A 27,361-nucleotide genomic window follows, 5' to 3' on the forward strand; every position below is an offset into this window, starting at 1 on the left:
TGGGGTGTTGTGTGTAGGCCAGTGACACATCTCAGTTTAATCCATTTAACACTCAGGCTGTAACAACAAAATGTGGAAAAGTCAAGGGGTGTGAATACTTTCTAAAGGCACTGTACAAGTGCCGGGATATTAAGGGGAGAGACAATTTACAGTTAAAAAAACTAAATTATGGCTGAAATACGGCATCTGTTACAGCTCTGAATCACCTGGCAGCTTTCCCCCCACTAATCTTACTGACGATGTTACAGATTCATAGTCCCTGACTGGAAGGTTAATATACAGTATTCCGTGTGCACCATATCATTTGAGAACATGATGATACTGTACTGCAGCTCCTCCATATTGTACTTTCAACACTATTATTCATGATGGAAAAATGCAGCTGACCTATTTCACGTCATTAGAACAGTGTTTTAATCTATTTGTGTATTAATTAGAGTACCATAAGTATATGGTAAATCTCTATCAGTTAATATTGTCAAAATCACAAGGAACATTAATAATAAGCAGAAAGTAAAGAAATGATTAAATAATATCATAGCATTTACAACTTCTAAATACTGTAGCTCACCACATTACAATTACACAAATTCCTCGTAAAAATAAAACTGCCCAGGGGAAAACAAGGTACAGTATGGTCCTAGAGACATTGATTAGGGATATGTTTAGGGATATTAGGGATATGTCTGTGTTTACACTTCCCGCTCACACCCAAAAGTAGACCATTTGCTGTCCAGACATTTTCAAGGCTACAGATGACATCTGTCTAGCCTTGAAAGATGTTGAAGCAGCCCATAGTCCTGAAATGTATGTACACAATGACAATCTGTCATCATACGTACCAATAACAACATCAGCCAAGATTCACAGATCAATGTTTAGACAAAGCAACAGACAAACAAGTCAAGGGCACAGAGCCCTGAAGGTGGTATATATTTACTGCCATCAGGTAGAGATAAAGTTAAAAGGATACTTAGCAATCCTGCCAGGCCTAAACCAGTGACTTAGCATCGTTAATTAAGATTTTTCTCCCACTGTCATATAAATCATCATATAAATAATATTTATCATATAAATAGTTTCTCTACCAGGTGTCACTGCTTTTATCAACATGATAAACTTATCAATGTATCCCTCTGCCTAACGTGCAGTCAATATCTCTCCATTAGTAGGAATATTACACACGCACATCAACATGTACGCATGCACTTCCACACCCACAAAATACACCTGAAAAGCATGTACTTTTTACAACTTCATAAATGTAACTGTAACCAGACTGTAACTGTAACCTTCATATTTTTGTTAAATTGCTGCTGTATTGCATTTACAGCAATGCAGAGCATGAGAATAGAGGAACACTACCAGGCTCCAACCACATCACCTTGTGTGCCTGGATTGAAGAAGATGGTGGATTTGCTTGGGAACACCTGTGTCCCCCAGTTAGTGGGCAGTGGGCATTCCAGACCCAGTCTGATTCACGTATATATAGACGCGCTAGTGGGCAATGTTCATTCCGGACCCAGTCTGAGTGTAACACCCATTGTACGTCTTGTTTCCTTATGCAAATGAATAGATGGGGCTCATGGGGGAGTGGGCCATTGGGGAGTGGGCTTCCTGGCTCCTGCTCTCACTGAACTCTGTGTCTCTGTCATCCCTTTCCTTGTGTCCAGTGTACTGGCCAATGAAGGAGCCATCCTCGTTGAACTCAATCTCCTGTCCATCACCATAGTCCACCAGACTGTCGTCACTATCTGTCCGTTTCATCATGGTGTCTACTGTCGTCTGGCCCCTGCCAACTTTAGTCTCTTCCTCCCTGGAAGAAAAAGGACAATATCAGAGGATATGCTTCAGCAGCCGTGGTTATGGCTTAACAGCTTTCTGCATACAGTTCTAGACTAACTGGCTATAATATTTACCGTCGGGCAGAGTAGGGAATGGTGGTGACACGACTTATCCTGAAACATTAAAATAGATTGTTTAGGAATTGTGTTGAGAGCGAGTGTTGAAGAACATTGCTATAAAATGTCCTAAGATGGTTGATCATTCAATCAAATCACTTAAAACCATTCATTTGTTTCAACAATAACACGTTGAATTGCAGACACAGACCTTTTTTATGTAGTTTTTTTGTTCAGATTTCTGATTATTGGTTATAAATATAAAATAAGGTCAATATATAAGTAAAATAATACAAAAATAATATAGTAAAAATGGTGTACATGGTATAAACTTCAGTGTTAGTCTTATCATACCTTTCCAGAGACCTTCAGTAGTCCAAAGGCGAAAAGAACAAGGATGAAAATGTGAAAACATTAGTAGTCAGAATAGAGAGATCAATTGGGGAGTATTGGGGAGTTACCAGGAAAAATACTTTATTCTGAAATAATGACAACACCAAATGGTACAATATTGTTAGGGAATTAAATGATTTTTTTCCAATGTTGAATATTATTACCATGACATATTACATAATGAATACATGTTCATATGATAGTAGATCACTGTTCATGTGGAATTATTTAGATACCATAGCTGTCTTAAAGGGAAACTGACATGATGAGGAATACTTCACAAAATTATTATACATGATATATGTGGTTTACTTTGACCTATACAAATCTGGCATTGGTACCACTGATACCTATCTCAAGTCAAGGTTTTCTCAGTTGATTTTCAGACAGTTCTGCTATATTGCTTACCGATAGTCAAATGATCCCTCCTGATCTTTGTCATCCACTGGCTCCAATGTCACTTCTTTCTTGTCCCGTACTGAAAATAAAAATCTCTGTCTTGTTACTTTGACCAAATATAATATAAGCAATGCATACTTAGGGTAAATGTATCCTATCCATTAGATTGTTTAGTGTAATTGTGGGATCAGAAGCTTTATGCTAGTGATTTAACTATAGCATTAGGAATGACGTGTCCAGAACATTTTGAATGGGTTAGCCAAGGTGGGGCACAGACCCAGTTAAGGCAGGCCATAACATTTTGAACCTTAATGCAAGGTGAATTTTATCAATATAATTATGATGGTTGAATGCGTGAAATGTTTGGCGCATTTCCCTGTTCAAATCAATCATAAATCATTTCCAAAAGTCTTGTTACAGTGTTTCCATTCAAGGTCAGGATTCTATATAAGGGCATTAGCATACAGCAGTAAATTCACTTGAAAGTGCCATCCAGAGCGTGAATGAATTATACCGTGACATTCAGGGGTCTCTATTTTTTAATGAGCCTCCTATAGGCGGGCCGCAGTGTGATATTTTATAATATATAGTTTGTTGTTAGACATAAAATACTAAAATCACAAGGAAATCAGCTCAAGTGATTTTAATGTAGGAAATCTGTTCCCAAGTATTCCCACGCATAAATAGAAAGGCATATGTGATTGTTTTCAATTATTCTGTTTTTGTCAAATACTATATATCTATTTGGGATTCTTGTAGTCAATTTACAGTGTACAAATAATTTATAACTACAGTACATTCGGAAAGTATTCAGACAGATTCTAAAATGGATTAAATAATTTCCCCCCCTCATCAATCTACACACTACACCCCATAATGACAAAGCAAAAACAGATAAAAAAAACAGAAATACCTTATTTACATAAGTATTCAGACCATTTGCTATGAGACTCGAAGTTGAGCTCAGATGCATCCTGTTTCTATTGGTCATCCATGAGATGTTTCTACAACTTGATTGGAGACCACCTGTTGTAAATTCAATTGATTGGACATGATTTAGAAAGGCACACACCTGTCTATATAAGGTCCCACAGTTGACAGTGCATGTCAGAGCAAAAACTAAGCCATGAGGTCGAAGGAATTGTCCTTAGAGCTCTGAGACAGGATTGTGTCGAGGGACAGATCTGGGGAAGGGTAGCAAAACATTTCTGTAGCATTGAAGGTCCCCAAGAACACAGTGGCCTCCATCATTCTTAAATGGAAGAAGTTTGGAATCCCCGAGACTCGGCCTAGAGCTGGCCGCCTGGCCAAACTGAGTAATTGGGGAGAAGAGCCTTGATCAGGGAGGTGACCAAGAACCCGATGGTCACTCTGACAGAGCTCCAGAGTTTCTCTGTTGAGATGGGAGAAACTTCTAAAAGGACAACCATCTCAGCAGCACTCCACCAATCAGGCTTTTATGGTAGACTGGCCAGACTGTCACGTCCTGACCAGTAATAGGGGTTATTTGTTATTGTAGTTTGGTCAGGACGTGGCAGGGGGTATTTGTTTTATGTGGTTCGGGGGTTATGTGTATGTAGAGGGGTGTTTTATTTATGTGTTCCGGGGTTTTGGTGTATGTTCTTGTTTTGGTATTCTAGGTTTTTCTAGTTTGTATATTTCTTTGTTGGTCTGTGTGGCTCTCGATCAGGAACAGCTGTACATCGTTGTTCCTGATTGAGAGTCATATATAGGGAGCTTGTTTTCACCTGGTTGTTTGTGGGTAGTTGTATTTTGCACTGCTGTTATTATAGCCTGTGAAACTGTCGGTCTGTCGTTCTTTGTTTCTTGTTTTCGTGTTCACTTTAATATAAATAAATAATGATGAGCACGCAACCCGCTGCGCCTTGGTCCCCTTCTCTCTTCAACGACGGCCGTGACACAGACGGAAGCCACTCCTCAGTAAAAGGCACATGACAGCCCGCTTGGAGTTTGCCAAAAGGTACCTAAAGGACTCTCAGACCATGAGAAACAAGATTATTTGTTCCGATGAAACCAAGATTGAACTCTTTGGCCTGAATGCCAAGCGTCATGGATGCAACCTGGCACCATCCCTATGGTGAAGAAATCTCTCAATATCCTTGAATGGCCCAGCCAGAGCCCCGACTTGAATCTGATCAAACATCTCTGGAGAGACCTGAAAATAGCTGTGCAGCAAAGCACCCCATCCAACCTGACAGAGCTTGAGAGGATCAGCAGAGAACAATAGGATAAATTCCCCAAATACAGGTGTACCAAACTTATAGCGTCATACCCAAGAAGACTCGAGCATTTGCAAAAATGTATGAAACATTTTTTTTGCTTTGTCATTATGGGGTATTGTGTGTAGATTGATGAGAATAAAACAACTATTTCATTAATATTAGAATAAGGCAGTAACCTAACAAATGTGAAAAAAAGGGGTCTGAATACTTTTCAAATCCACTGTATGTTCCGGCCCCACAACCCCTGCTTTATAGTAAAGACATGTACTTTAACTGTAAAAATGTATTACCTTTTAATGAGTCATGAACACAACTAGTCATGATGTTGTCATCTGATTGTCAAACAAATCACTTCAAAAACTAGGCCAGCCTCCCTCAAAAAATTTACAATAAAAAATATTTGAAACATACAATGATTTATTTTTCATGACGATCCACTTTTCATACTTTTCCAGTCAATTCGTAAGATGCTGAATCTATTTCACTAGAGAAAGCATCTGAGTGAGGCACCCCTCTGTCGTAGTATCTGTAGCCCAGCCTTGTGGTTAAGAATGTTGGGCCGGTAACTGAAAGGTTGAGGGTTTGAATCCCTGAGCCGGCAAGGTGGAAAAATCTGCTGTTCTGTCCTTGAGCAAGGCAGTTAACCAAAAACTGCTCCCCGGGTGCCAATGATGTCAGTTAAAGCAGCCCCCCGCACCTCTCTGATTCAGAGGTGTTGGATTCAATGCACCTCTCTGACTCAGAGGTGTTGGATTCAATGCACCTTTCTGATTCAGAGGTGTTGGATTCAATACACCTCTCTGATTCAGAGGGGTTGGATTCAGTGCAGAAGACACATTTTGGTTGAATGCATTCAGTTGAACTCTTTTTGTCCAGACAGCATCATATAAATGGGCTACACATACTAAGACAGAGGGGCTCTGTTTTGCTCGGATGCTTTCTCTGGTGAGATCGATGAATCTTGCTGTCGGTTATTTTTCTTGGTAAAAATGATCAATATATTCTGAGACAACCTATCAGATCTGAATTTCTGAGGGGGCCGCTGGAGTGGCCAACCAGATTTCAGGGCACCCCCTGGACATGCCACTGAGTATTAGGTCTGTCTCTCCATCTAAGAATGTTAGTCCTGTAATGGAGAAGTCTTGTGGACTACAGTATTGCTACAGTACCTGGGTATTTGCCCCCTCGGCTCCTTTTGATAAAGCAGACGACCAGAAGGATGAGCACGAAGAGAGCCACAGCACACATCACACCAATGACCCAGCCCTGAGTGGAGAGGTCCACCTGCTCCCGAGCATAAGCTGTATGTAAACACCCAGACATGATTAATTGTCATGATCAAATCTGCAGATGTGTGGATGTTTAATGGCTTGTAATTGTGTGCTGTGGTTGACCTGCAGTGTTATACCTTCAGTTGTATAATGGGGTGATTCCTCTGTGTACCACTCTCCTACCCCGATTCTAGTCTGTGCTGCTATGGTGAATCTATAGCGGGTGTAGCGATCATATCGGCGAACAGCAAAACTGGTGGTGTTTGGGGGAAATTCCTCAACACGCAATTCCTCCCCCTGAGTTGCGTTCACTGTAGAGAGAGTGCACAGTAGTGAGCCATGAGAACGTATGGTTAAGAGACATGCAGCTACTGTAGATACTGCACCTTATTTGCTCACCTGGCTTATGAGTAAGTCTTCCTACCTGTCTGATATTTGAGAATGTATCCGGTTACGATGCCATTGGGCTCTGCAGGAGTGTCCCAGTCCACCCAGATCGTGTCCAAATGTCTCTGCTGGATTCTGAAGGATCTTGGAGCAGAGGGTGCTACAGACATAGATCAGAGGTCAAGTATGAGAATAAACACTGGGAAATACATGATTAGGAAAAGAACCATGACAGAAAAAGTGTCTGCCACATCTAATTCAGCACCACAACGCTTTTCCTTACTTCCCTCTGGAGTGGAGAACTCTATGGTGTTACTGGGATGTCCCTCATATCGGTTGTTGGCCACCACTATGTACATCTTGTAGTTGCTGTAAGGAATGAGTCCCGGCAGGACACTAGGCCTGCTGACTGGAAAGGCTTTAGACTTCATGGCCCTGCTCACACTCAGCCACCTCAGCTGGCTACTGTCTCGCCAGAAGTACACCTGGGATAGGGGGGACACAGCACATGCATTCGTTCTCTCTTTTGTTCTGTCGTTTATTCCCTTATTCATTCATTCATGCAGCCAGTGTGTGAATGGCTCTTCCTCCACCTCTCTCCTAATGAATAACAATTTCGCCTGGATCTCTACTTGTCAGAACAGATTGTCACACTTGGAATTGAAAACCAGAAACTAAACAAGCCACCTATTCCCGTTAGTCTGACCTTGTATTCCTTCAGTTCTCCCATGATGCTGTTGATAGCCACGCGGTCCCATTCCACCGTGACCTTAGTGGCCTCTATACTGGACACACGCAGGTTGAGGGGGGCAGCAGTGGGACCTGAGAGACACCCAGAGGAAGTTGTAATTCACTATGGTATGGCTAACTATGGTATGGCTAACTATGGTATGGCTAACTATGGTATGGCTAAATGTCAACTAGGTATAGACATGACAAAGATCAGTTTTATGTGTGAACAATAAACATCCATGAATTCATGGGATGGCATGGGTCGATCTAGGTCTATAGCTACCTGTAAATGTATATACAAAAGTGTCTCTGTATCTGCAGGAAGGGATGGGTGGTCATACTCACGGTCTTCTCCAGAGTAGCCTATGATGACAGGAGACTCTGGGCCCATCCCAAAGTCATTGACAGCCTGGACCTTTATCTCATATGGTGTGAAGGTGTCTGTGTCGTAGATGTAGTATTTACACCACCAAGTGGTAGCGTTCTTCCACTCCTCCCTGGATTCCTTCCGTTTCCACCACACCAAGTACTTTAGGTGGGGACCGTTCCACTCTCTGTTGTTTAGTGCCTTTTCCCCATACCAGACACGGAAGTTCAATTGTACACAATAAAAGTTGTTATTCTTCATTGAATAAACATTGAGTTACAAATGAATGAATGGAGAATTAGCTTTTGAAAAAACTTTGAATGTATCACCTCCCAGCTGATCATCATGTTGTTTCTCCATGTTCCCACCCCTTGAATGTTTTTAGGGATGGCGTCTGGAGCTGAGAATCATAGCAAGTACACAGACTATTTTGGGAAAGCTCATTGTCCAAGTTTTTTAATATGAAAGATAATTGTTGTCAGCTGTGTTCCTGTTTAATACAATTACTGAAGCCAATAAGAAATCCATTATTCATATCACATTATCGAACTCATCAAGCATGAAATACTCACGTGCTCCACCAGTCTGGAAGTTGGCTGACGAGCGACTGGGTTTACTCATACCAATGTCATTGATCGCAATGACCCTAAACTCATAGATAATGAATGGTGACAGTTGCAGAATGACAGAGTTGAGGTTTCCAGGGTACGTGGAAAGGTTTCTCCACTTGAAAGGTAACCAGTCGTCATCATCATACTGCACCAGGTATTCTGGAGGAAAAGCCCAGAAGAACACACTGATTCCTTCAGTTGTTGGTAGCTAACTCTGACTATTTCAATGAAACTATGGTGTATATGTGGCCTGAATCCAGGCCTATGTTTACTCTGGATGTCTTGCTCCTGAGGTGTAGACTGTAGGGTAGAGCTGTTACCTTTGATAGGACTGTGATTGCTATCTCCAGGGGTCCAGGTAAGCCTGACGCTGCGCTCAAAGGGGTCCGACAACTGCAAGTTTGTTGGGGGGTCTGGACGATCTGGGAGGAAGGTAAGGAAACTTTTGATGCAAATTCCAAAAACATACAGCATGCTTATGAAGTCTCTATCTGCTACTCTTACATTAATGAAATGTAATTAACATTACATAACATGTAATGCAATTGCTGAAACACAGTGTATGTACTGTAGCTATGTATGTTAACTAAGTGTCAAGTTATTGTCCTACCCATCACCACCAGGCGGGCGGAGGCAGTGTTCTTGTCCAGCTCAGTCTTGATGATGCAGGTGTAATTGCCCTCGTCTCCTCTGTTGACGTTTGTGATGACCAGAGTTGATTCATCCAGCGACAGCCTGGAGATAATTAAAAGGACACAATACTGTTATTATTACAAAGTCATCTTGACAAATTCAGTTGAACTATTCACCATTTAGCCTTTAGTTATACTCAGATATAGACTATAACTCTGTTAATTTGATTTTAGCTACAGTGGTGTAAAAAGTACCCAATTGTCATACTTGAGTAGAAAATGACTCAAGTAAAAGTAAAAGTCACCCAGACAAATACAACTTGAGTAAAAGTCTAATAGTATTTGGTTTTAAATACGCTTAAGTATCAAAAGTAAATCTAAATGCAAAAAAATACTTAAGTATCAAAAGTAAAAATATAAATCATTTCAAATGGTTTATAATAAGAAAATCACATGGCACAATTTTCTTGTTTTTCATTTTATTTACAGATAGCTAGAGGCACACTACAACACGCAGACATCATTTACAAACAAAGCATTTGTGTTTAGTGAGTCCTCCAGATCAGAGGCAGTGGGGATGACCAGAGATGTTCTCATGATAAGTGAGTGAATTGGACCACTTTCCTGTCCTGCTAAGCATTGCAAATGTAACGAGTACTTTTGGGTGTAAGGGAAAATGTATGAAGTAAAAAGTACATTGTTTTCTTTAGGAATGTAGTGAAGTAAAAGTAAAAGTAGTCAAAAATATAAATAGTAAAGTAAAGTACCTAAAAAAAACTACTTAAGTAGTACTTTAAAGTATTTTTACTTAAGTACTTTACACCACTGGTTAGCTATAACTATAACCCCATTGTCACAATGATTACAAGGACAAGTAGTCATATTCAGGCTCACCTCCAGCCTATGATGAGGAACTGTTTGTTCTTCAGCCAGGTGGTGGTGACAGCGACCGTGGGGTCATGTTGGGCCTTACACTCCAACCGGACATCAGTCCCCCGGAGGACTCTCATATTATCTGGGCGTTTGAGGATTTTGGTGGACTCTGAAAAACAGAGCATAAGGACCATGAGAACACCTGCAATGTGATCCATGAACAGTGTAACTCTAGATTGAACGACATGCAGAAGCAAAGTGTTACAGTAAATCTATTATTAGGCATTCACCTTTGACCTCTAGTTTGACCTTGTTTTCATCTCGTCCTGCTACGTTGCTGACAATACACTCATATGTCCCCTGGTCATCCATACGGGCGCCTCTGATCTGTAGTGTCCCGTTGCTGTGTACTTTAAAGCGATTCCCCTCCAGGTTGCCCAGTCCAGACTTAGACCTGTGAAAAAACAGGTAGTCAGTTACACACATGCATACACACAAGAGAGAAGAGCATCATAAACATGTTCTCACCAGCGCAGATCAGGCACGGGCGAGCCAAAATAGCGGCAGTCTAGCCAGGCGCGTCTGCCCTCAATGACCTTCACCAGGTCAGTCCTAGGCCTAAGGATACGTGGCATTGCATCTGCAGATAAGAAGATGAGACATTAGACAACTCACATATACTTTTTATCTTCATTCCTGGCTGTGGAGTGATTTTAGTGCCAACAGAAATTGTATAATTTTGAATTTTGCACGAATTAAATCACGAAATGTATAAATTGATCTTTTGTTTCATGATTTGAAACTGAATTGAATGAATGACAAATTGACGTTTAAATTCAATATTTATACATTCAGTTTCAATATGGTATATATTGCATTCACTGTCTGCATATCCAGTTTACAAACTATAATTTCAAGTTTATCAAAGTTTCATATATTCAACTTCTCAAACGCATTCAGATTCCGTTTTCAAATGCAGTTCTCTAAATTCAGATTTAAAACCAAAGACAACATCCTGGTACTTTGCCAGCCAGGAAAGTTAGATATTTAGTTAGAAAGTTAGAAAATTAGTTACAGATAGAATCCAACTCTCTATGTTCATAGGTAGAAAATAAATTCAACATGCCACATTGGCTTCAGAAATGGCCAGAGGTTTCTGTTCACCACAGAGAGTTTGATTCTATCTGTTCTCCTCTACCTTTTCTGGCTGGGAAAGTACCAGGATGCTGTCTCTGGTTTTGAATCTGAATTTAGAGAACTGAATTTGAAAACGGAATCTGAATGCATTGAATATATGACACTTTGATTAACTTGAAATTATGGTTTGTAAACTTGATACACAGACAACGAATGCAATACCTACAATCTACCATATTTACAGTATAAATATTGCATTTGAATATTCTATTAAATTGAAATTGAACTTTAAAACTGAATTCAACTGAATTCAATGATTCAATTTGTGCATTACAAATTAAAAAATATTACATTCAAATTCAATATCCTAATATTCTGAAATTCAAATAACATTTCTGTTGGCATGAAATGTCTACATACGTGGCTCTGAAAATACTTGGTGTTGCATCTTGAGGAACAGAAAACGAAACTGTATCACACTAGAATCCTGCAATGGTGACCTAATATCTGCATTTACACATATGCCAATGGATAAAGAGGTTTAGAGATATTTTCTGCAAACAAATGTGATATCTTACGCAGTACGTTGATGTAGGCATTGGCAAACAGGTAGCCATACTGGTTAGAGGCATTGCACTGGTAAACACCAGTGTTCGCCACAGTCACAGAACGGAAGGTAATTGTGTCTCCTGACACCTCCCTGTTCGGGACTGGAGTAGCATCTGGAAAGGATAGGAGAAGAAGAAGTAAACTATTATTTCCTAGTAGTTCAACTTACTTTACCATATAACCTTTTCAATTAAGTGACAACATGGCTGATATTATTCATATCATTATTGAAAAATGTGAGTGGCATCTATAAGTGTGCTTAGGTTAGCTGCTTACCCTCTATTGTATCTCCGTTGATGAACCAACGGATACTGGGCCGGGGGATGCCGTCAGAGCGGCACACTAAGCGTGCATTCTCCTCTGGGGCCAGCACCAGGTTACTGGGCTTTTCCAACCAGAACGGCGCCGCTGTCATGGAGATCAGGTCAGCAGAAAAACACAAACATATCATATCACATAAATCTACATAAATATGAAATATTTCCGTAATATCAAACCCCATACAAGGACAAGTAACCATGTCCAGGCTATATCAAACTACTGAATATCAAACTAATTGGCTATTTCCTCCCACGGGAAATCAAACAGTGTAATGTAAAGTTCAAATCGAAATCCTTGTGAGAGTAAATATGCTGAACATGTCCCAGTATCTGTGTGTTGGTGTGATGAAGGGATGTAGATGATTGGCTGACCTTTGATCCGGACAGTGATGGTGTGTTCCAGGTATCCAATCTTGTTTGTGGCAGTGCACGTGTATTCACCAGAGTCCTCCAAAGTGGCCTTGGGGATCTGCAGTAACTTGTTGTAGTTCTTCACCTTCATGTTGGTCGTGTCCAGTTCCTCTCCATCTTTGGTCCATGTGATGACAGGGGTTGGACTATTATATGGTAATTATAATAAAAACCAAATAAAATCACAAGTCAGGTGTATTCAGGATGCTTTGAACGTTGAATGAACATTCAAAACTTGACGACTTGGTTTGAAGTAGTAATAGTACAAAACAAGATACTTGAGGCATTTCAATGTAGCCTTGTATGACTTACAACACTGTCAAGGACATAGCAAGTTGCACCGGCAAAACAAGGACATAGCAAGTTGCACCGGCAAAACAAGGACATAGCAAGTTGCACCGGCAAAACAAGGACATAGCAAGTTGCACCGGCAAAACAAGGACATAGCAAGTTGCACCGGCAAAACTGGGAAGTGGAATAGTAGAAGAAGTATGGAGAATAAGCACATTAATTACCATATAAGTTTTGCCCGTTATAAGGAATCAGAATAAGCACATTAATTACCATATAAGTTTTGCCCGTTATAAGGAATCAGAATTGTTCCACTGACTTGATTAGCTGTTGTGAAAGACCAAATAAATGAAACAGATATGTGTGAAATATGACCGTAGTCTGCATTTGGTCCTATTTTAATTACTGTTCATTGAGATACAGTACGTTAAATATACCTCCAACAGTTGGTTTTGTTTAATTCAGGGCCCTAAAAACGATAACTCGAAAGCATCATGATACTGTACAAGCCTCTTGTTCACCACAGGGGGCTTATTGGAGCTGTAATTTGTGACTGAGACTTTTAAGAATGTGCTTCAAACAATGTACAGTACAATTGTGATTGCTATGCATACATTTTTATATTATTTCTTGATACATTTGAATTTTGAAACGAGGTCTAGTTGCGGCCATAACCGGAATAGATTGTAAACGACTCTTGGCGGAATTCAATTGCTTGACTGCCGCGGTTGAGATTAGCACATTGATTTGTTCTCGAGTTCTAGTTTTTTTGAGCTGTGTATGTTTTGGTTCTATAAAGCTGTGTCCATCGATAACATTCTACAATCAATAAAGTGCATTCTTTCTAGCACCATGCAATCAATGTTTAGTTCTAAACATGTATTTTTCTTCTCTATACTGTCTGCAGCATGATCTATTTTCCTAGCCTCGTGGAGAAAAGCATTGTTATAGATCGTTTAGGCCTATAATCGGGATCCATTGTTTCCCCTTCAAATGTTTAAATTAAAAAGGGGCGCGCTTTTTACCCTCTCAATTCGAGCACTGCTGGTACTCCTATATTTGAACTATTGTGTTGTCCCATGTTTCTGTTTTTACTGTTATTGTTCTGGCCTCTTGGTGAAGTCGTGGTTGTAAATAAGAAGTGGTTCTCAACTGACTTGCCGAGGGAAAGAATGTCCCAAAAAGTGTGTCGTTGAGAGGATCATGGCTAAATCGTAAAAATTCCTGAAAACAACTATTTGCATTTTGGTCTTGATTTTAGGTCAGGTGAAAAAATCTAATTTTAATAACACATTTTTTTAAACAGGCGGTGTTATGACTTTAGCCATAATTATGACTTTGTGCCTGTGGTAACTAGTGACGACCAAGGATCACTCACACTCCAGCAGCGATGCACTCGAGGAGCAGCTCCTCCCCCTGCAGGACAGTCTGGGAGCTGGACCTCCCGGCTGGAGACAGGAAGGTGGGAGCGGCCTCAGACACCATGCGAGCTGTGGAGGAAACACAACACACCACACAGAGTTAGAACCACAGAGATAGATAGAGGACTCTATTACACAAAAGCCCACTTTAGAATGGGAAGCATCATTATGGACTTTCACCATTTTGAAGTCGTCAACTGGGTGGGACTTCCTATGGGTTAATGCTGCAATTTGTAACTTTTTGGGTGACCTGGCCCAATTCACATAGAAATGTGAGTTATAGATCTATCATTCTCATTGAAAGCAAGTCTAAGAAGCGGTAAATCTGTTCTCCCCTAATTCTATGATTCCGGTTTTGTACACCAGCTTCAAACAGCTGAAAATACAATATTTTTGGTTATTGGAAATACATTTCACAGCGGTTTAGATGGTACAATGATTCTCTAAACCCTGAGTGCTTGTTTTGTCACAAACTGAAATTAAGCAAATTATTAGAATTTTAGCAACCAGGAAATGGCGGAGCGATTTCAGCATATTGCACCTTTAAGGAAGGATCATATAATTCCATCCAGGTCACCAGGAGGGATCAGCCAATGAATTATACTTGTGAGGAAACCTTCCATTACTGCAGTTGGCAGTAAATCACCAACCTTGGCTTTATACCTGTTCCAACAACACACTCTAGGTGGCAGTGTGCATTCTTTCAGTTTGTTTGCCAACTCATAGAAGTAGTAGAAGAAGAAAATTGACTACTTAAAGTGGAGATGGCCTCAATGACGCTGCCCGTGTTCTCAGAGACATCATAATGGGACAGATACAATGACGCAATGTCTATCTAAGTCTATGGTTTGAACTTTTGTCACTTAAATATCCTGACAGCATGGACTACGACTGTGGTTTGACTACGACTGGTACTTTACACTGGGTACGGAAAACAGTGGCGCCTAACTCATCCTGGGCCTGAGGACTGTGTGTCAAGGCAGACCAATGTTAAAGAATGTTCAGGTTGTTAAGACAAGGAGGTTGTTTATTCTTGACAGTATACTTAGTAAAAATTAAACACAGCAAAAGAAGCAGAGCACACACTCACCACTGCACTAGGTCAGTAAGATCGGAGAAGAGCTATGGTGAGTCGTATTAGGGATAGTCTGAAATAAAACAATGTGGGGCAAACCAAAGCAACAGTTTAATAAGGTCAGTTAGTACATGGTAAGTTGATTAAATGATGCAACATCCCTTGTGCTACTCACTTGTAAGGACTCTTACGGTAATAGGCATCTTCTGTTGGATGATGTTTTTGTAGGGGAAGCGTGCGTTGCAGCAGTAGTCGGTGGAGTCATTGACGTAGACATTAGAGAAGTAGAGATCTCCATTCACCCCCATAGACACTCTACGGTCTTGTTTGATAGGCAGCATGACTGGGGGGTGGGGCTGGTGAGGCCAGTTGAAAGGTCTCCCTGATGAACCTGAAATAAATACAAAGTTATTTATGCATTTCCTGGTAAGGTCATCTGGAGTTGATAGGATAAATACAGGTCATGTTTGGGATAAGTGCCATATTAGAAAAACATGAACAAAATAAGCTCATCAGTTCCGAAGGAGAGACAGGTGGTTGTCATTAATTATAGAATATCAATGCCATTCCTAGACATGATGTACTTCTGAAGTGAGAATAGGAGGTAGGCCTACTCACACTTGCTCATCCAATAGGTCTCAGGTTTGGGAGGGCCTGGAGGAGGGCTGCAGTCCAGGACCAGAGGGAGACCAACACTCACCGTTACCGGTTCCAACACCTCTCTGGGCCACAGAGGGGCCCCTGACATGAAAACATAGGGTTAAGAGGATGAGGTTAGTGGCATTTAACACAGAGAGCAGAATCTTGCCGGGATATGGACTTATCTTAACATAAGACCACTTTTGAGGTCTGAAAACGGCTGACAAAATTAGATTTTGTACGGATTTGTCCCTTTAAGCTTTGCTTGGTTCTGCCACCAAAGTTGAGCATTTTCAAGGTTTGAGGCCCTACCTTTCGAATGTACTCTGTGACAATGGACTCAAAAGCCTGAATGGAGTGGCAGCTTACTAGACATGCGTAGGTTGATCTTGTTTGAGTATGCAGTGCCATACTCGTTGGTGGCAACACACTGGTACTCCCCCTCATAGGCCTCTGGGTCAGCCCAGGCATAGATGTCCAGCGTCCCCGAACGTCTCCTCATCGAGGCCTGAGGGTCCCGTGCCACATTGAAATACTTCCCATTACGCCTCCATGAGAAACTTAGGGATAAAGGCAAGTCATTTGGTTAAAGTAGTTAAAAGAGTTGTACTTCAGTTACTCACAATTTGTATACGGTTTTGAACTATAAAGAAAGTGTTTTTGATGTGTCAGTTCTTACATTGGGTAGGGGGTGCCTTTGGCTTCACACTCAATGACCATGTTGTCTCTGGGGTCCACGACATGATCCTTCAACGACTGTTTTATAATGGTGGGGGGCTGTCTGACTGTAGGTTGACAAGTCAAAATGAAAGACCTGACTGCATTAGGATTGTACATTAATTTACATACTGTATTTGACAATATACAGCACTGTACACTATTATCACCATATTGCAGCAACACAATAGGTTGTATTGACTTACTTTCCAGTGGGACGTCAATGGCAGACAGTCTTTGCCATAACAGTAGTAATAGAGTGGATCTGGCCAGCATCCCCATCTCTACAGTGAATGACCTTCACCGACCCTGTTGAACTGCCGGATGCCTTTATCTAGGAAATGTTTCATAAGTGACCAATTAAGCAATTCAAATGTTTCATGAAATCAAATGAAATTAAATATCATGACATTTATGGGACCAATTGCTTGGTAAGACAATATTTTCTAGCGCAAAACAACAAAATAAAATGAAATGCCATTTAGTATCCAAACAGCAGTATTTAATCTCAGTCCCACTCAACAGTCTGCGCTGTCACATTCTCTGACAGAGTCTCTTTGTCACTGTTTCCAAACAATAGATCCACCAACGCAACACATGCCCAGGACTCAACTCCAGTCTCAAGCCATTATGAAAAACTTTCCTCCTCCACAGGACTACATTAATGAAGCTTTTGTTAGTTCCTGTATAGATTTACTTGAATCCCAAAGAAATACATTGTTATAATGTAATTAATATGTCACTACTATATTACCCTGTTAGTTGTATATATATATATATATATATATATATATATATATATATATATATATATATATATATGATACAAAGTGTAACAAAACAGATCATTGATCAACTCATCTACAACAATTATCAGAACTTTTCCTCCTCTTGTTAGAACACATTAGCTCATTACATCTGCGTTACCTTTCATAAGTACAATCCTTCACGTGGAATATCATGAGGTTTCCCTCTTCCCCATCATCTCCATGTCACTCCAATGCATTGAGTTTCTCCACAATTCCAATTAGTCCAGTTAGTGCAGCAAACAGATAAAATCCTTGGTGGTCAATCAGTCAATTTTGTTTCCTTGGTCTATCAAATAGCAGGAATCTGGAGAGGCAGAGCAGAGTGAACATCTCAGTAATAGAGTTTCTGTCTGTGCCATGGCCATTCTGCACTCTGCCCACCCATCTCATGAATAATGAATGAGCTCCCTTTGCCCCCCCCTCACCACCCACATCTCTGTGCCTGCCAAGCTCCCTCTCTCTCGCTCTCTCGTGTACACGCACATATTCGTTCAAAGACATTTGTGAATAAGTATCATGGATAGTTTTAACAATGAGATGCTAAAATGTGGTTTGAGTGGAATGATTGAGCACTTCTTGGAATTGGAATGATTGACATTGTTGCGGGTTGGACATGACATAATTTGCATGGAAAGAAAGATGGTTGTCACAACCATAGATATAGAGCCTTGATACATGGTCTGTGGTCACAACCTTGTATGCTGACTCATTTGATGATGCCTATCTGGGGGAACTTATGACGGAAGCCAGACAGAATTGTTTGTATTTACATCAAAGCTGTGTAATAACAAAGCTTTATCTCTATTGCAGTCCCACACTCTGCTTATGGGCTTATTCATATTGAGCAATTTCAGTGGCAGAAATAATTCTACAGAAATACTGTGTGTACTCAGTGGAAACACAAGCCAGCCCATAGTCTGCACATGGTTAGCATTTTTATTGGTTTTGATGACATCAATGATGTGGGCCTTATTGTTGGCTGCTGAAAAACAGGGAACAGAGTATGAGTGCAATGTTTGTCTCAAATTAATATTATATGCAAGAAAAAACTTTGGCAAATGACCTCATCACAAAGGCTGTTACAAGGAATGACTGTTTTATCGGCAAAACAGAGGCATATTTGTAGCAAGCAATGTCTGTTGTGTCTGTTTGTGAATTGTGTTGAAAGCGATTTTATGGTGTCTAACCCTCCGGCCAAATTAACTTCCTTTTGTATGAAAACAAAAAGAAACACTTCACTTGTTTGCACTCTGGCCACCTTCCCACTATTGTCTCCTTCCAATATGTAGCTCATCAGCATTTTCTATTCCCATTCTATTCCATACTCGACCACTCTAATACAGTACAACCCACAGGTGGCTGGTGGCACCTTAATAGGGGAGGACGAGCTCATAGTAATGGCTGGAACAGAAATTAATGTAATAGAATCAAACACATCAAACATAAGGTTTCCATGTCTTTGATACCACTCCATTCACTCCATTCCAACCTCCTGTGGTAGACCCAAGCAAGAACAATCATTCAGACTGACTGACATCCTCAGAAAGGGCAAAGTTCAAAGCCGTTCAGCGGAGGTTTCTTCAGGAAAACAAAATGCTTTTTTTTCTAGAAGCAGCACAGAACTCTAGAAGAGGCCACTGTCTCTGTGGCAGTGGCCTCAGGAGCCCAGGAATGCAGACACAGGACAAATTCATGGATATGTACTATACTCTATGCTAAAATGGACAAACATGACTGGTGAGGGTAAGATGAAAACCAAACCAATTAATTATCTCTGCCTCTTTTTGCTAAAGAATCCAAAGGGTTTCACTGTAAGCAATTGTTTGGAGATGTCACACCCTGATCTGTTTCACCTGCCTTGTGCTTGTCTCCACCCCCCACCAGGTGTCTCCGGTTTCCCGTTTGTCCAGTTCTCTAGTTCTTGTTTTCTAGTCTATCCCGTTCCAACCTTTCTGCCTGCCCTGACCCTGAGCCTGCCTGCCGTTCTGTACCTTTTTGACTCTGCCTTGGATTACGAACCTCTGCCTGCCTGCCCTCGACCTTCCCTTTTGACTGACTCTTTGTTATAACAAATATTCTGAGAACCGAACCATATGCCTCCTGTGTCTGCATCTGGTTCATATCCTGAGTTGAGATAGTACGAACTGGCCATGACTGACCCAGCAGACTCGGACCAGCTCCACAACGCTGTTTGCCTGCAAGAAGCCACCATAGGAAGACACTTGGAGCTACTTTTGAACCTTATGGAAGGACTCCATACCTTGGCGGAACGCCATGACCAGGGTTTCAACTCATTACTGGAGCAATTCCGCTGACTATCTATCGGGCAGCAAGCCATAACGGAAACCTCCCGGACGCTCAGTAACCCTGCTACCAGCGGTGCTTTTTCCCAGCCTACCCCGGCTTCCCGAGAACCCCACTTACCTCCTCCGGAGCGCTATGTTGGGGATCCTGGGGCCTGCTGGGCGTTTCTCTCCCACCTTTGAGCTGCAGCCCTCTTCGTTTCCTTCAGATCGTTCGAAAATAGCGTCTCTCATAACGCTGATGTCTGGAAGGGTACTCGCCTGGGCTACAGTGGTGTGGGAGCAACAATCCGCCGTTTGCCTTCGTCTGGAGGATTTTGTAGCAGAGGTGAGGAAGGGGTTCGATTCTCCAGTGTCTGGGAGAGAGGCGGCTCGGAAGCTACTTCCGCTACATCAAGACTTCCATAGTGTGGCAGACTACGAGGTAGACTATCGCATGTTGGCCGCCGAGAGTGCCTGGAACCTGGAGTCCTTGGTTGACACCTTCCTTCATGGATTATCGGAGGAAATTAAAGATGAGCTCGCAGCTCGGGAGTTACCCATGGACCTCGACTCCCTCATAGCCTTGACCATAAGGATCGATGGGCGCCTACGGGAATGCAGGAGGGAGAGGAGGTCTGTTCTTGGCCACACTCGCTCATTAACGGTTTCTGCCTTGCCTCCGAAGAACCCCGGAAGTCCCCGGCGCCTGTATTCCCGAAAGAATCTGAAGTCACCCGAGTTCCCTCGGGCATCATCGGGGACTGGCGACTCGTCTCCTCCAGAGCCCATGATGCTGGGCAGGGCTAGATTGTCTCCTAATGACTGTTTACGCAGGCTGAGCTCCAACAGTGGCCTGTATTGTGGTTTACAGGACATTATATATCCACCTGTCCAGTAAAAGATCAGGCTCATCAGTAGGTACGAATACGCTGGTGGGCCTTACTTGAAGTCTCCAAACTCCTATTACTCGTACTCCTCTCCATGCTATCCTGCTGTGGGGTGACCAGTCTAAATCTCTCCTGGTGCTCATTGACTCTGGGGCTGACGAGAGCTTCATGGATGCTATCCTGGTATCTGAGCTGGGTTTCTCCACACAACCCCTCTCTATTCCTATGGACGCCAGAGCATTGGACGGACGCTCCATTGGAAGGGTCACTCACAGTACTGTTCCCATTAACCTGGGAGTGTCGGGCAATCACAGTGAGTCCATACAGGTTCTACTAATTGAATCTCCTCATGTTCCTGTGGTTTTGGGATTTACATGGCTCCAGAGGCACAACCCCCTAATCGACTGGGCAATTGGGTCTATCCTGGGTTGGAGCCCGTTCTGCCATGCACATTGCCATGCACATTGCCTGAAGGCGGCGCAGCCTGTCCCGGGATGTCCTCCTGCGGAAACTGAGGATCTCTCCGCAGTTTCCGCGGAGTCCCAGGACCACCGGGAGGTTTTCAACAAGGCTCACACCACATCCATTCCGCCGCATCATCCCTACGATTGCGCCATTGATCTCCTCCCGGCCACCACACCACCTCAGGGGCGGCTTTATTCCAAGTCTGGCCCAGAGACCAAGGCCATAGAGGAGTACATTGAGAACTCTATGGCTGCAGGGAGCATTCATCCTTATGCCTCCCATTGCCGACGCAGGGTTCTTCTTTGTGGCAGAAAGGACAAAACCCTGCGACCGTGTATCTACTACCGGGGCCTCAATGACAAATTAAAAACCGTTACCCTCTACCACTCTTCTCCTCAGCAGTCGAGCCTCTCCAGGGGGTGATCATCTTTTCAAAGTTGGACCTTCAGAACGCCTACCACCTAGTTCAGATACGGGAAGGAGATGAGTGGAAGACAGCCTTCAACACGGCTAGCGAACACTACGACTACCTGGTTAGGCCGTTCGGACAGACCTACGCTCCCACCATGTTCCAGGCCCTGGTCAACGATGTGCTTTGTGACATGTTAAACTGGTTTGTGCTTGTCTACCTTGACGACATCCTTGTCTTTTCCCGTTCAGCTCAAGAGCATGTCCTCCTCATCCAACAAGTCCTCCAGCGCCACCTGGAGAACCAGCTGTTTGTCAAAGTGGAGAAATGTGAATTCCATTGCTCCACTATCTCCTTTTTGGGATACGTCATCGCTGCTGGGAACGTTCAGATGGATCCTGACAAGGTGAGAGCGGTAGTGGATTGGCCCCAACCCACATCCAGAGTGCAGATGTAACGTTTCCTGGGATTTGCACATTTCGACCACAGCTTCATTTGGGGCTACAGCACCCTGGCTTCCTTTCTGCTCTCACCTCTCCTAAGGTTCCATTCACGTGGTCCCCAGCTGCTGTTTTTGGATCTTAAGCATAATTTCATCACTGCCTCCATCCTAATCCATCCGGACATGTCCCGTCAGTTCGTGGTGGGGGTCGACGCCTCGGATGTTAGAGTGGGGGCCGTTCTGTCCCAATGTTCTGCCCAGGACCAAAAGTTGCATCTGTGCGCTTTCCTGTCCCATCCCCTTAATCCCGCTGAGAGGAACTATGACGTTGTTAATCGGGAACTTCTCACAGTCAAGATGGCCCTGGAGATGTGGAGGCACTACCTTGAAGGGGAAGGAACACCCATTCTTAGTGTGGACCGACCATAAGAATCTAGAATCTTGGCAGGCTCGTTGGGCTCTGTTATTTACTCGGTTCAATTTTACCATCTCCTACCGCCCTGGGTCCAAGAATGTTAAGCCTGATATCCTCTCTCGCCTGTCTAGTTCTACGGCTACACCCTCTGACCCAGAAACCATCCTCCCTACCTCCTGTCTTGCAGCTACACTTGTCTGGGGTATCGAGAGCCTGGTCCGCAAGGCGCAGCGTTCACAGCCGGAACCAGGGGGCGGGGGGCCCATCTAACCGGATGTTTGTCCCTGACCAGTCATCCCGGCTCCCGTCAGACCCTGGCTTTCATCCAAAAACGTTTTTGGTGGCCCACCATGGTTCCTGACATCTCCGCATTCGTCGCTGCCTGCACTATTTTTGCACAGAACAAGACTCAGCGGCAAGCTCCGGCTGGCCTTCAACCATTCCCTGTTCCTCACTGACCCTGGTCCTATATATCCCTGGACTTTGTCATCCTTACGGTTGTGGATAGGTTTTCCAAAGCCGCACATTTCATTCCCCTTCCCAAGTAGCCCTCAGCCAAGGAGACGGCCCAGCTTATGGTGCAGCACATCTTCTGGATCCATGGACTTCCAGTCGACATGGACTCCAATCGTGGTCCTCAGTTCTCGTCCAGGTTCTGGAAGGCATTCTGCACCCTGATTGGGTCATCGACCAGCCAGTTCTCTGGGTTTAATCCCCAATCCAAAGCCGGTCGGAGTGAGCCAATCAGGACCTGGAGACGATTCTTTGTTGCCTCGTCTCTGCCAACCCCACCACCTGGAGCCAGCAACTTGTGTGGATGGTGTACGTCCACAACACCCTTCCCTGCTCAGCCACTGGTCTCTGGCACTTTGAGTATTCCTTCAGTGACTAGCCTCCGCTCTTCCCTGAGCAAGAGGAAAAAGTCAGCATACCCTCCGCCACTGGAAGAGAGCACGGTCCACTCTTCTTAAGACCAAATCCAGGTATCGGCGACAGGCGGACCTCCACCGGATCCCAGCTCTCTGCTATCGTCTCGGGCAGAGGGTATGGCTCTCCACTCGGGATATGCCCCTCAGGGTGGAGTCCTGTAAACTTTCCCCCCGATTTATCTTCCCTTTCCCCATCTCTAAAATCCCCACTGCTGTTCGTCTTCTGTTGCCCCAGTACCTGGTTGACTGGGAGGGTTATTGACCAGAGGAGAGGTGCTGGGTTCCCGCTTGGAACATCCTGGACCCAGCCCTCAGCGCTGAGTCCCGCCAACACCCTGATCAACCAGGTATGGGCCCGGGTAGGACCCCCCTCATCGCTGAGTGGGGGGGGGTTCTGTCACACCTTGATCTGTTTCACTTGCCTTGTGTCCAGGTGTCTCCGATTTTCCCCATTATCCTCTGTGTATTTATACTTGCGTTTTCTGTCTGTCTGTTGCCAGTTCTTCATGTTTTAGGGCACCACCAGCGTGTTTTCCGTTTATCCAGCCTCCTGTGTCTGCATCTGGACCATGGGGCTCCCGAGTGGTACAGCGCTCTAAGGCACTGCATCTCAGTGCTAGAAGTGTCACTACACACCCTGGTTCGATCCCGGGCTGTATCAAAACCGTCCGTGATCGGGAGTCCTATGCGATGGCGTATAATTGGCCCAGCGTCGTCAGGGTTAGGAGAGGGTTTGGCCGGGGTAGGCCATCATTGTAAAATAAGAATGTGTTCTTAACTGACTTGCCTAGTTAAAAAAAGGTTAAATAAAAATATCCTGAATTGTGATAGGAGAGCCATTGCAATTGGGGCTTGGAGTCACAGATCACTACCAGTTCTGACCATGACCATGATGTCAACCACTGAGGCCCCTGCAATAACAGACATATAACAGTATCACAGGAATGAGAATAGAACTTGAGCATGGCTCATCCACTTGTACTGGTCTGGGCTTTTCCCCCCAAGTCATCTTGATTGAAACAGAACTTGAGCCCCCTCACAAAGGAAACAAAAGCAAAAAGTATGTTCAGCTTGGCTCTTGGCATGGCCTCTTTCTTCCCATGCATTTGACTTCAGCAGGGTTTCAGTCTGACCAGTGCCATGCACCAGATTGCACAGTGTGAAGGGCTCGAGTGGCGGGCGGAGGCAGCTCTGTGAGGACAACAATGTCTCTATGTCCCGTGGGTCCCCTTTGGCACATGAGGCTAGGGCTTGGCTAGGAGCAGATGGCATGTGGGAGGATTTCTCCATCTCTACACAAGCTGCCTGTTCAGGAACGGAGTCAGAGACAACCCATCTCTCAATGCACAAGCAGCGTCACTAGGCCTACACCAGTGAGGAGGAGGGGTGGCAGTTGCCAGATACAAAGGAGTATTCTTAAGGTAACATCAGGTGGCAGGTGCAATACTAAGCATCATCTTAATTTGGAATCTGCTGGAGTGCTTAAGCTCTGTTGCCCCTTTAATGCTCTGTTTCTCCTGACTGTTACCAGTAGTTAGAAGTTTAAGCCTGGTTTGAGCCTGGACCATTTCAAGTGCCATGAATATCAAATTAACATGGACAAGTATAAAAAAATCAGACTACCAAGACTGTCATTATAACTGTGATCTTCAATCAAAAGCAAATACTGTATGTCCGCAAAAGAGACTAAAATAAGGTCAATACCAAAACAATGAGTGCATCTAAATGCATGCCAACAGCTTCTATGGGGAATTGTGGGAACTAAAAAATAAAATTAAAAGATATATATTTTCCACATTTTGTTGTGTCACAGCCTGAATTTAAAATTGATTAAATTGAGAGCATGTGTCACTGGCCTACAAACAATACTCTATAATATATACGATTTTAGACATTTTTACAAATGAATAAACAATGAAAAGCTGAAATGTCTTTAGTCAATAAGTATTCAACCCCTTTGTTATGACAATCCTAAATAAGTTCAGGAGTGAAAATGTTCTTTACAAGTCATATAATAAGTTGCATGGACTCTGTGTGCAATAATAGTGTTTAACATGATTTTTGAATGACTACCTCATCTCTGTACCCCACACATACAATCATCTGTAAGGTCGCTCAGTCGAGCAGTGAATTTCAAAAACAGATTCAACCACAAAGACGAAGGAGGTTTTCCAATACCTCACCAAGAAGGGCACCATGGGGCCAATGGTGACTTTAAAACAGTTACAGAGGTGAACGGCTGTGATAGGAGAAAACTGAGGATTGATCAACAACATTCTAGTTACTCCACAATACTAACCTAAGTTACAGAGTGAAAATGAGGAAGCCTGTGCAGAATACAAATATTCCAAAACATGCATCCTGTTTGCAATAAGGCAATAAAGTAAAACTGCAAAAAATGGCAACGCAAATAACATTTGTCCTGAATACAAAGCGTTATGTTTGGGGCAAATCCAACATAACACATGACTGAGTACCACTCTTCATATTTTCAAGCATGGTGGTGGCTGCATCATGTTATGGGTATGCTTGTCATTGCAAGGAGTAGGATGCTCTGTTTCAAGTGCCTAGGAAGTTTTTTTTATGATAAAAAGAAATGTAATAGAGCTAAGCACAGGTAAAATCCTAGAGGAAAACCTGGTTCAGTCTGCTTTCCAACAGATACTGGGAGACAAATTCATCTTTCAGCAAGACAATAACCCCAAACATAAGGCCAAATATACACTGGAGTTGCTTACCAAGACAACATTGAATGTTCCTGAGTAGCCTAGTTACAGTTTTGACTTAAATCGGCTTGAAAATCTATGGCAAGACTTGAAAATGGCTGTCTAGCAAATATCAACAACCAGCTTGACTGAGCTTTAAGAATTTAAAGAAGAATAATGTGCGAATATTTTACAATCCAGGTGTGCCAAGCTCTTAGAGACTGACCCAGAAAGACTCACAGCTCCAATCACTGCCAAAGGTGATTCTAACATGCATTGACTCAGGGGTGTGAATACTTATGTAAATGAGATATTTCTGTATTTCATTTCTAAAAACATGTTTTCACTTTGTCATTATGGGGTATTGTGTGTAGATCAGTGTGAGAAAAATATATTTAATCCATTTTGAATTCAGGCTGTAACACAACAAAATGTGGAATAAGTCAAAGGGTATGAATACTTTCTGAAGACACTGTATATATATTATAATATATATTGTATATACAGTATTCACTGTCTGTCTCATTACAAAACTGCTGATTCAGTGAAAGAACCTCCCTCTTCTCATCTCAAAGGAGGATGAGATCATTTAAAGCTTGACCCTGCTTCTGATTCCTTCTGACGAGCAGCTAGAAGAGTACTCAGTCATACACAGTAATACAAAGACACTTGTCATGGAATAAGATCTCAACATCTATCCAGGACTTAAAAATACAGTCCGTACGATGTGCACAACTCTCGTTTCATGTCTATGAAATACATGTAAATGTAATGGAATTAAATTATTTTTTCAAAAGTCTTCAGATACAACAAAAATATAAACAACGGTGAAGGTAAGAGTCATATTCTTCAACAATCACAGGGTAGCCTGTCTTAGTTGAAGTCACTAATGAGCAGCAGAAAATCTTTTGCACCAAGATTGCACCAATAATGCTTGCATTTAAATTCAAAGGCATTCATAATTGCCAAAAAGACATGCAATACAAGAAAATAAAACAAAAGTTACCTGGAGAATTAGTTGCTGTATTTGTTCAGTCTCTTTCCACCTACAGTTACAGCTACGGTGCTTCTCCTCTGCTGCTCTCTCGGTGAACTCAGAGCAGCTACTCTGGTCTTAACATCAGTCTACAATCAGCTTCTGAAAGTCAGTGTGTGAGTGTTGTGAATTTTATTTTGCATTATTTCCAACCACATGCGGGACAAAATTAGGTCAAACTCTCTGGTCACACGACATGTGAAATGGGCACCATAATGTTTCCTTTGTGTAATAGGGATACAAAGATAACGTCATCTCCGTCCATTGTGATAGCAAATGTGATGGCAGACCTCACAAGTCAGTTGAATGGAAACAAGGTCATAACGTGTCATTTATTTATATATCAACTTTAATAGAGGAAACATGTCAATTGGATAAAAGTGTATATATCAAATAATTTCATGCCTTTTGTTATCTGTGCTATTGCAGAGTGAAAGGCGGGGGATTACTGACCTTGTGTCTTCTCTCTGGCTGGCACGGACACACTCATTCCCTCTCTCACAAGGCCTTTCTGTCCCAAACAAAGTGTGTCTTACACTGACTGACCACT

At 42.7% G+C, this 27,361-nt stretch overlaps 1 protein-coding gene across 4 annotated transcripts; it reads right to left on the reverse strand.

The window, feature by feature from the left end:
- Positions 1-27,352, reverse strand: LOC115165784 (neurofascin). Of its 4 annotated transcripts, XM_029719146.1 has the most exons (29): positions 27,265-27,352; positions 26,782-26,913; positions 17,357-17,542; positions 16,636-16,763; positions 16,392-16,497; positions 16,082-16,272; positions 15,692-15,814; positions 15,249-15,464; positions 13,956-14,067; positions 12,248-12,432; positions 11,832-11,963; positions 11,525-11,668; positions 10,338-10,449; positions 10,100-10,263; positions 9,831-9,978; positions 8,915-9,039; positions 8,625-8,726; positions 8,266-8,463; positions 8,023-8,093; positions 7,672-7,894; positions 7,301-7,416; positions 6,878-7,079; positions 6,632-6,754; positions 6,345-6,518; positions 6,106-6,237; positions 2,703-2,772; positions 2,256-2,267; positions 1,920-1,958; positions 1-1,816 (listed from the first exon to the last, which is right to left on the reverse strand). In XM_029719146.1, the coding sequence occupies exons 4-29, from the start codon at positions 16,709-16,711 to the stop codon at positions 1,561-1,563; spliced, it is 3,552 nt and encodes a 1,183-aa protein (XP_029575006.1). In that variant the 5' UTR covers positions 16,712-16,763; positions 17,357-17,542; positions 26,782-26,913; positions 27,265-27,352; the 3' UTR covers positions 1-1,560. The 4 variants fall into 4 exon arrangements, with proteins under 4 accessions (XP_029575006.1, XP_029575008.1, XP_029575009.1 ...); XM_029719148.1 differs by lacking the exon at positions 17,357-17,542; XM_029719149.1 differs by lacking the exon at positions 2,256-2,267.
- Positions 27,353-27,361: the final 9 nt, after the last annotated feature.

The sequence above is a fragment of the Salmo trutta genome, chromosome 28, assembly GCF_901001165.1.
Source record: "Salmo trutta chromosome 28, fSalTru1.1, whole genome shotgun sequence".
Taxonomy (NCBI): Eukaryota; Metazoa; Chordata; class Actinopteri; order Salmoniformes; family Salmonidae; genus Salmo; species Salmo trutta.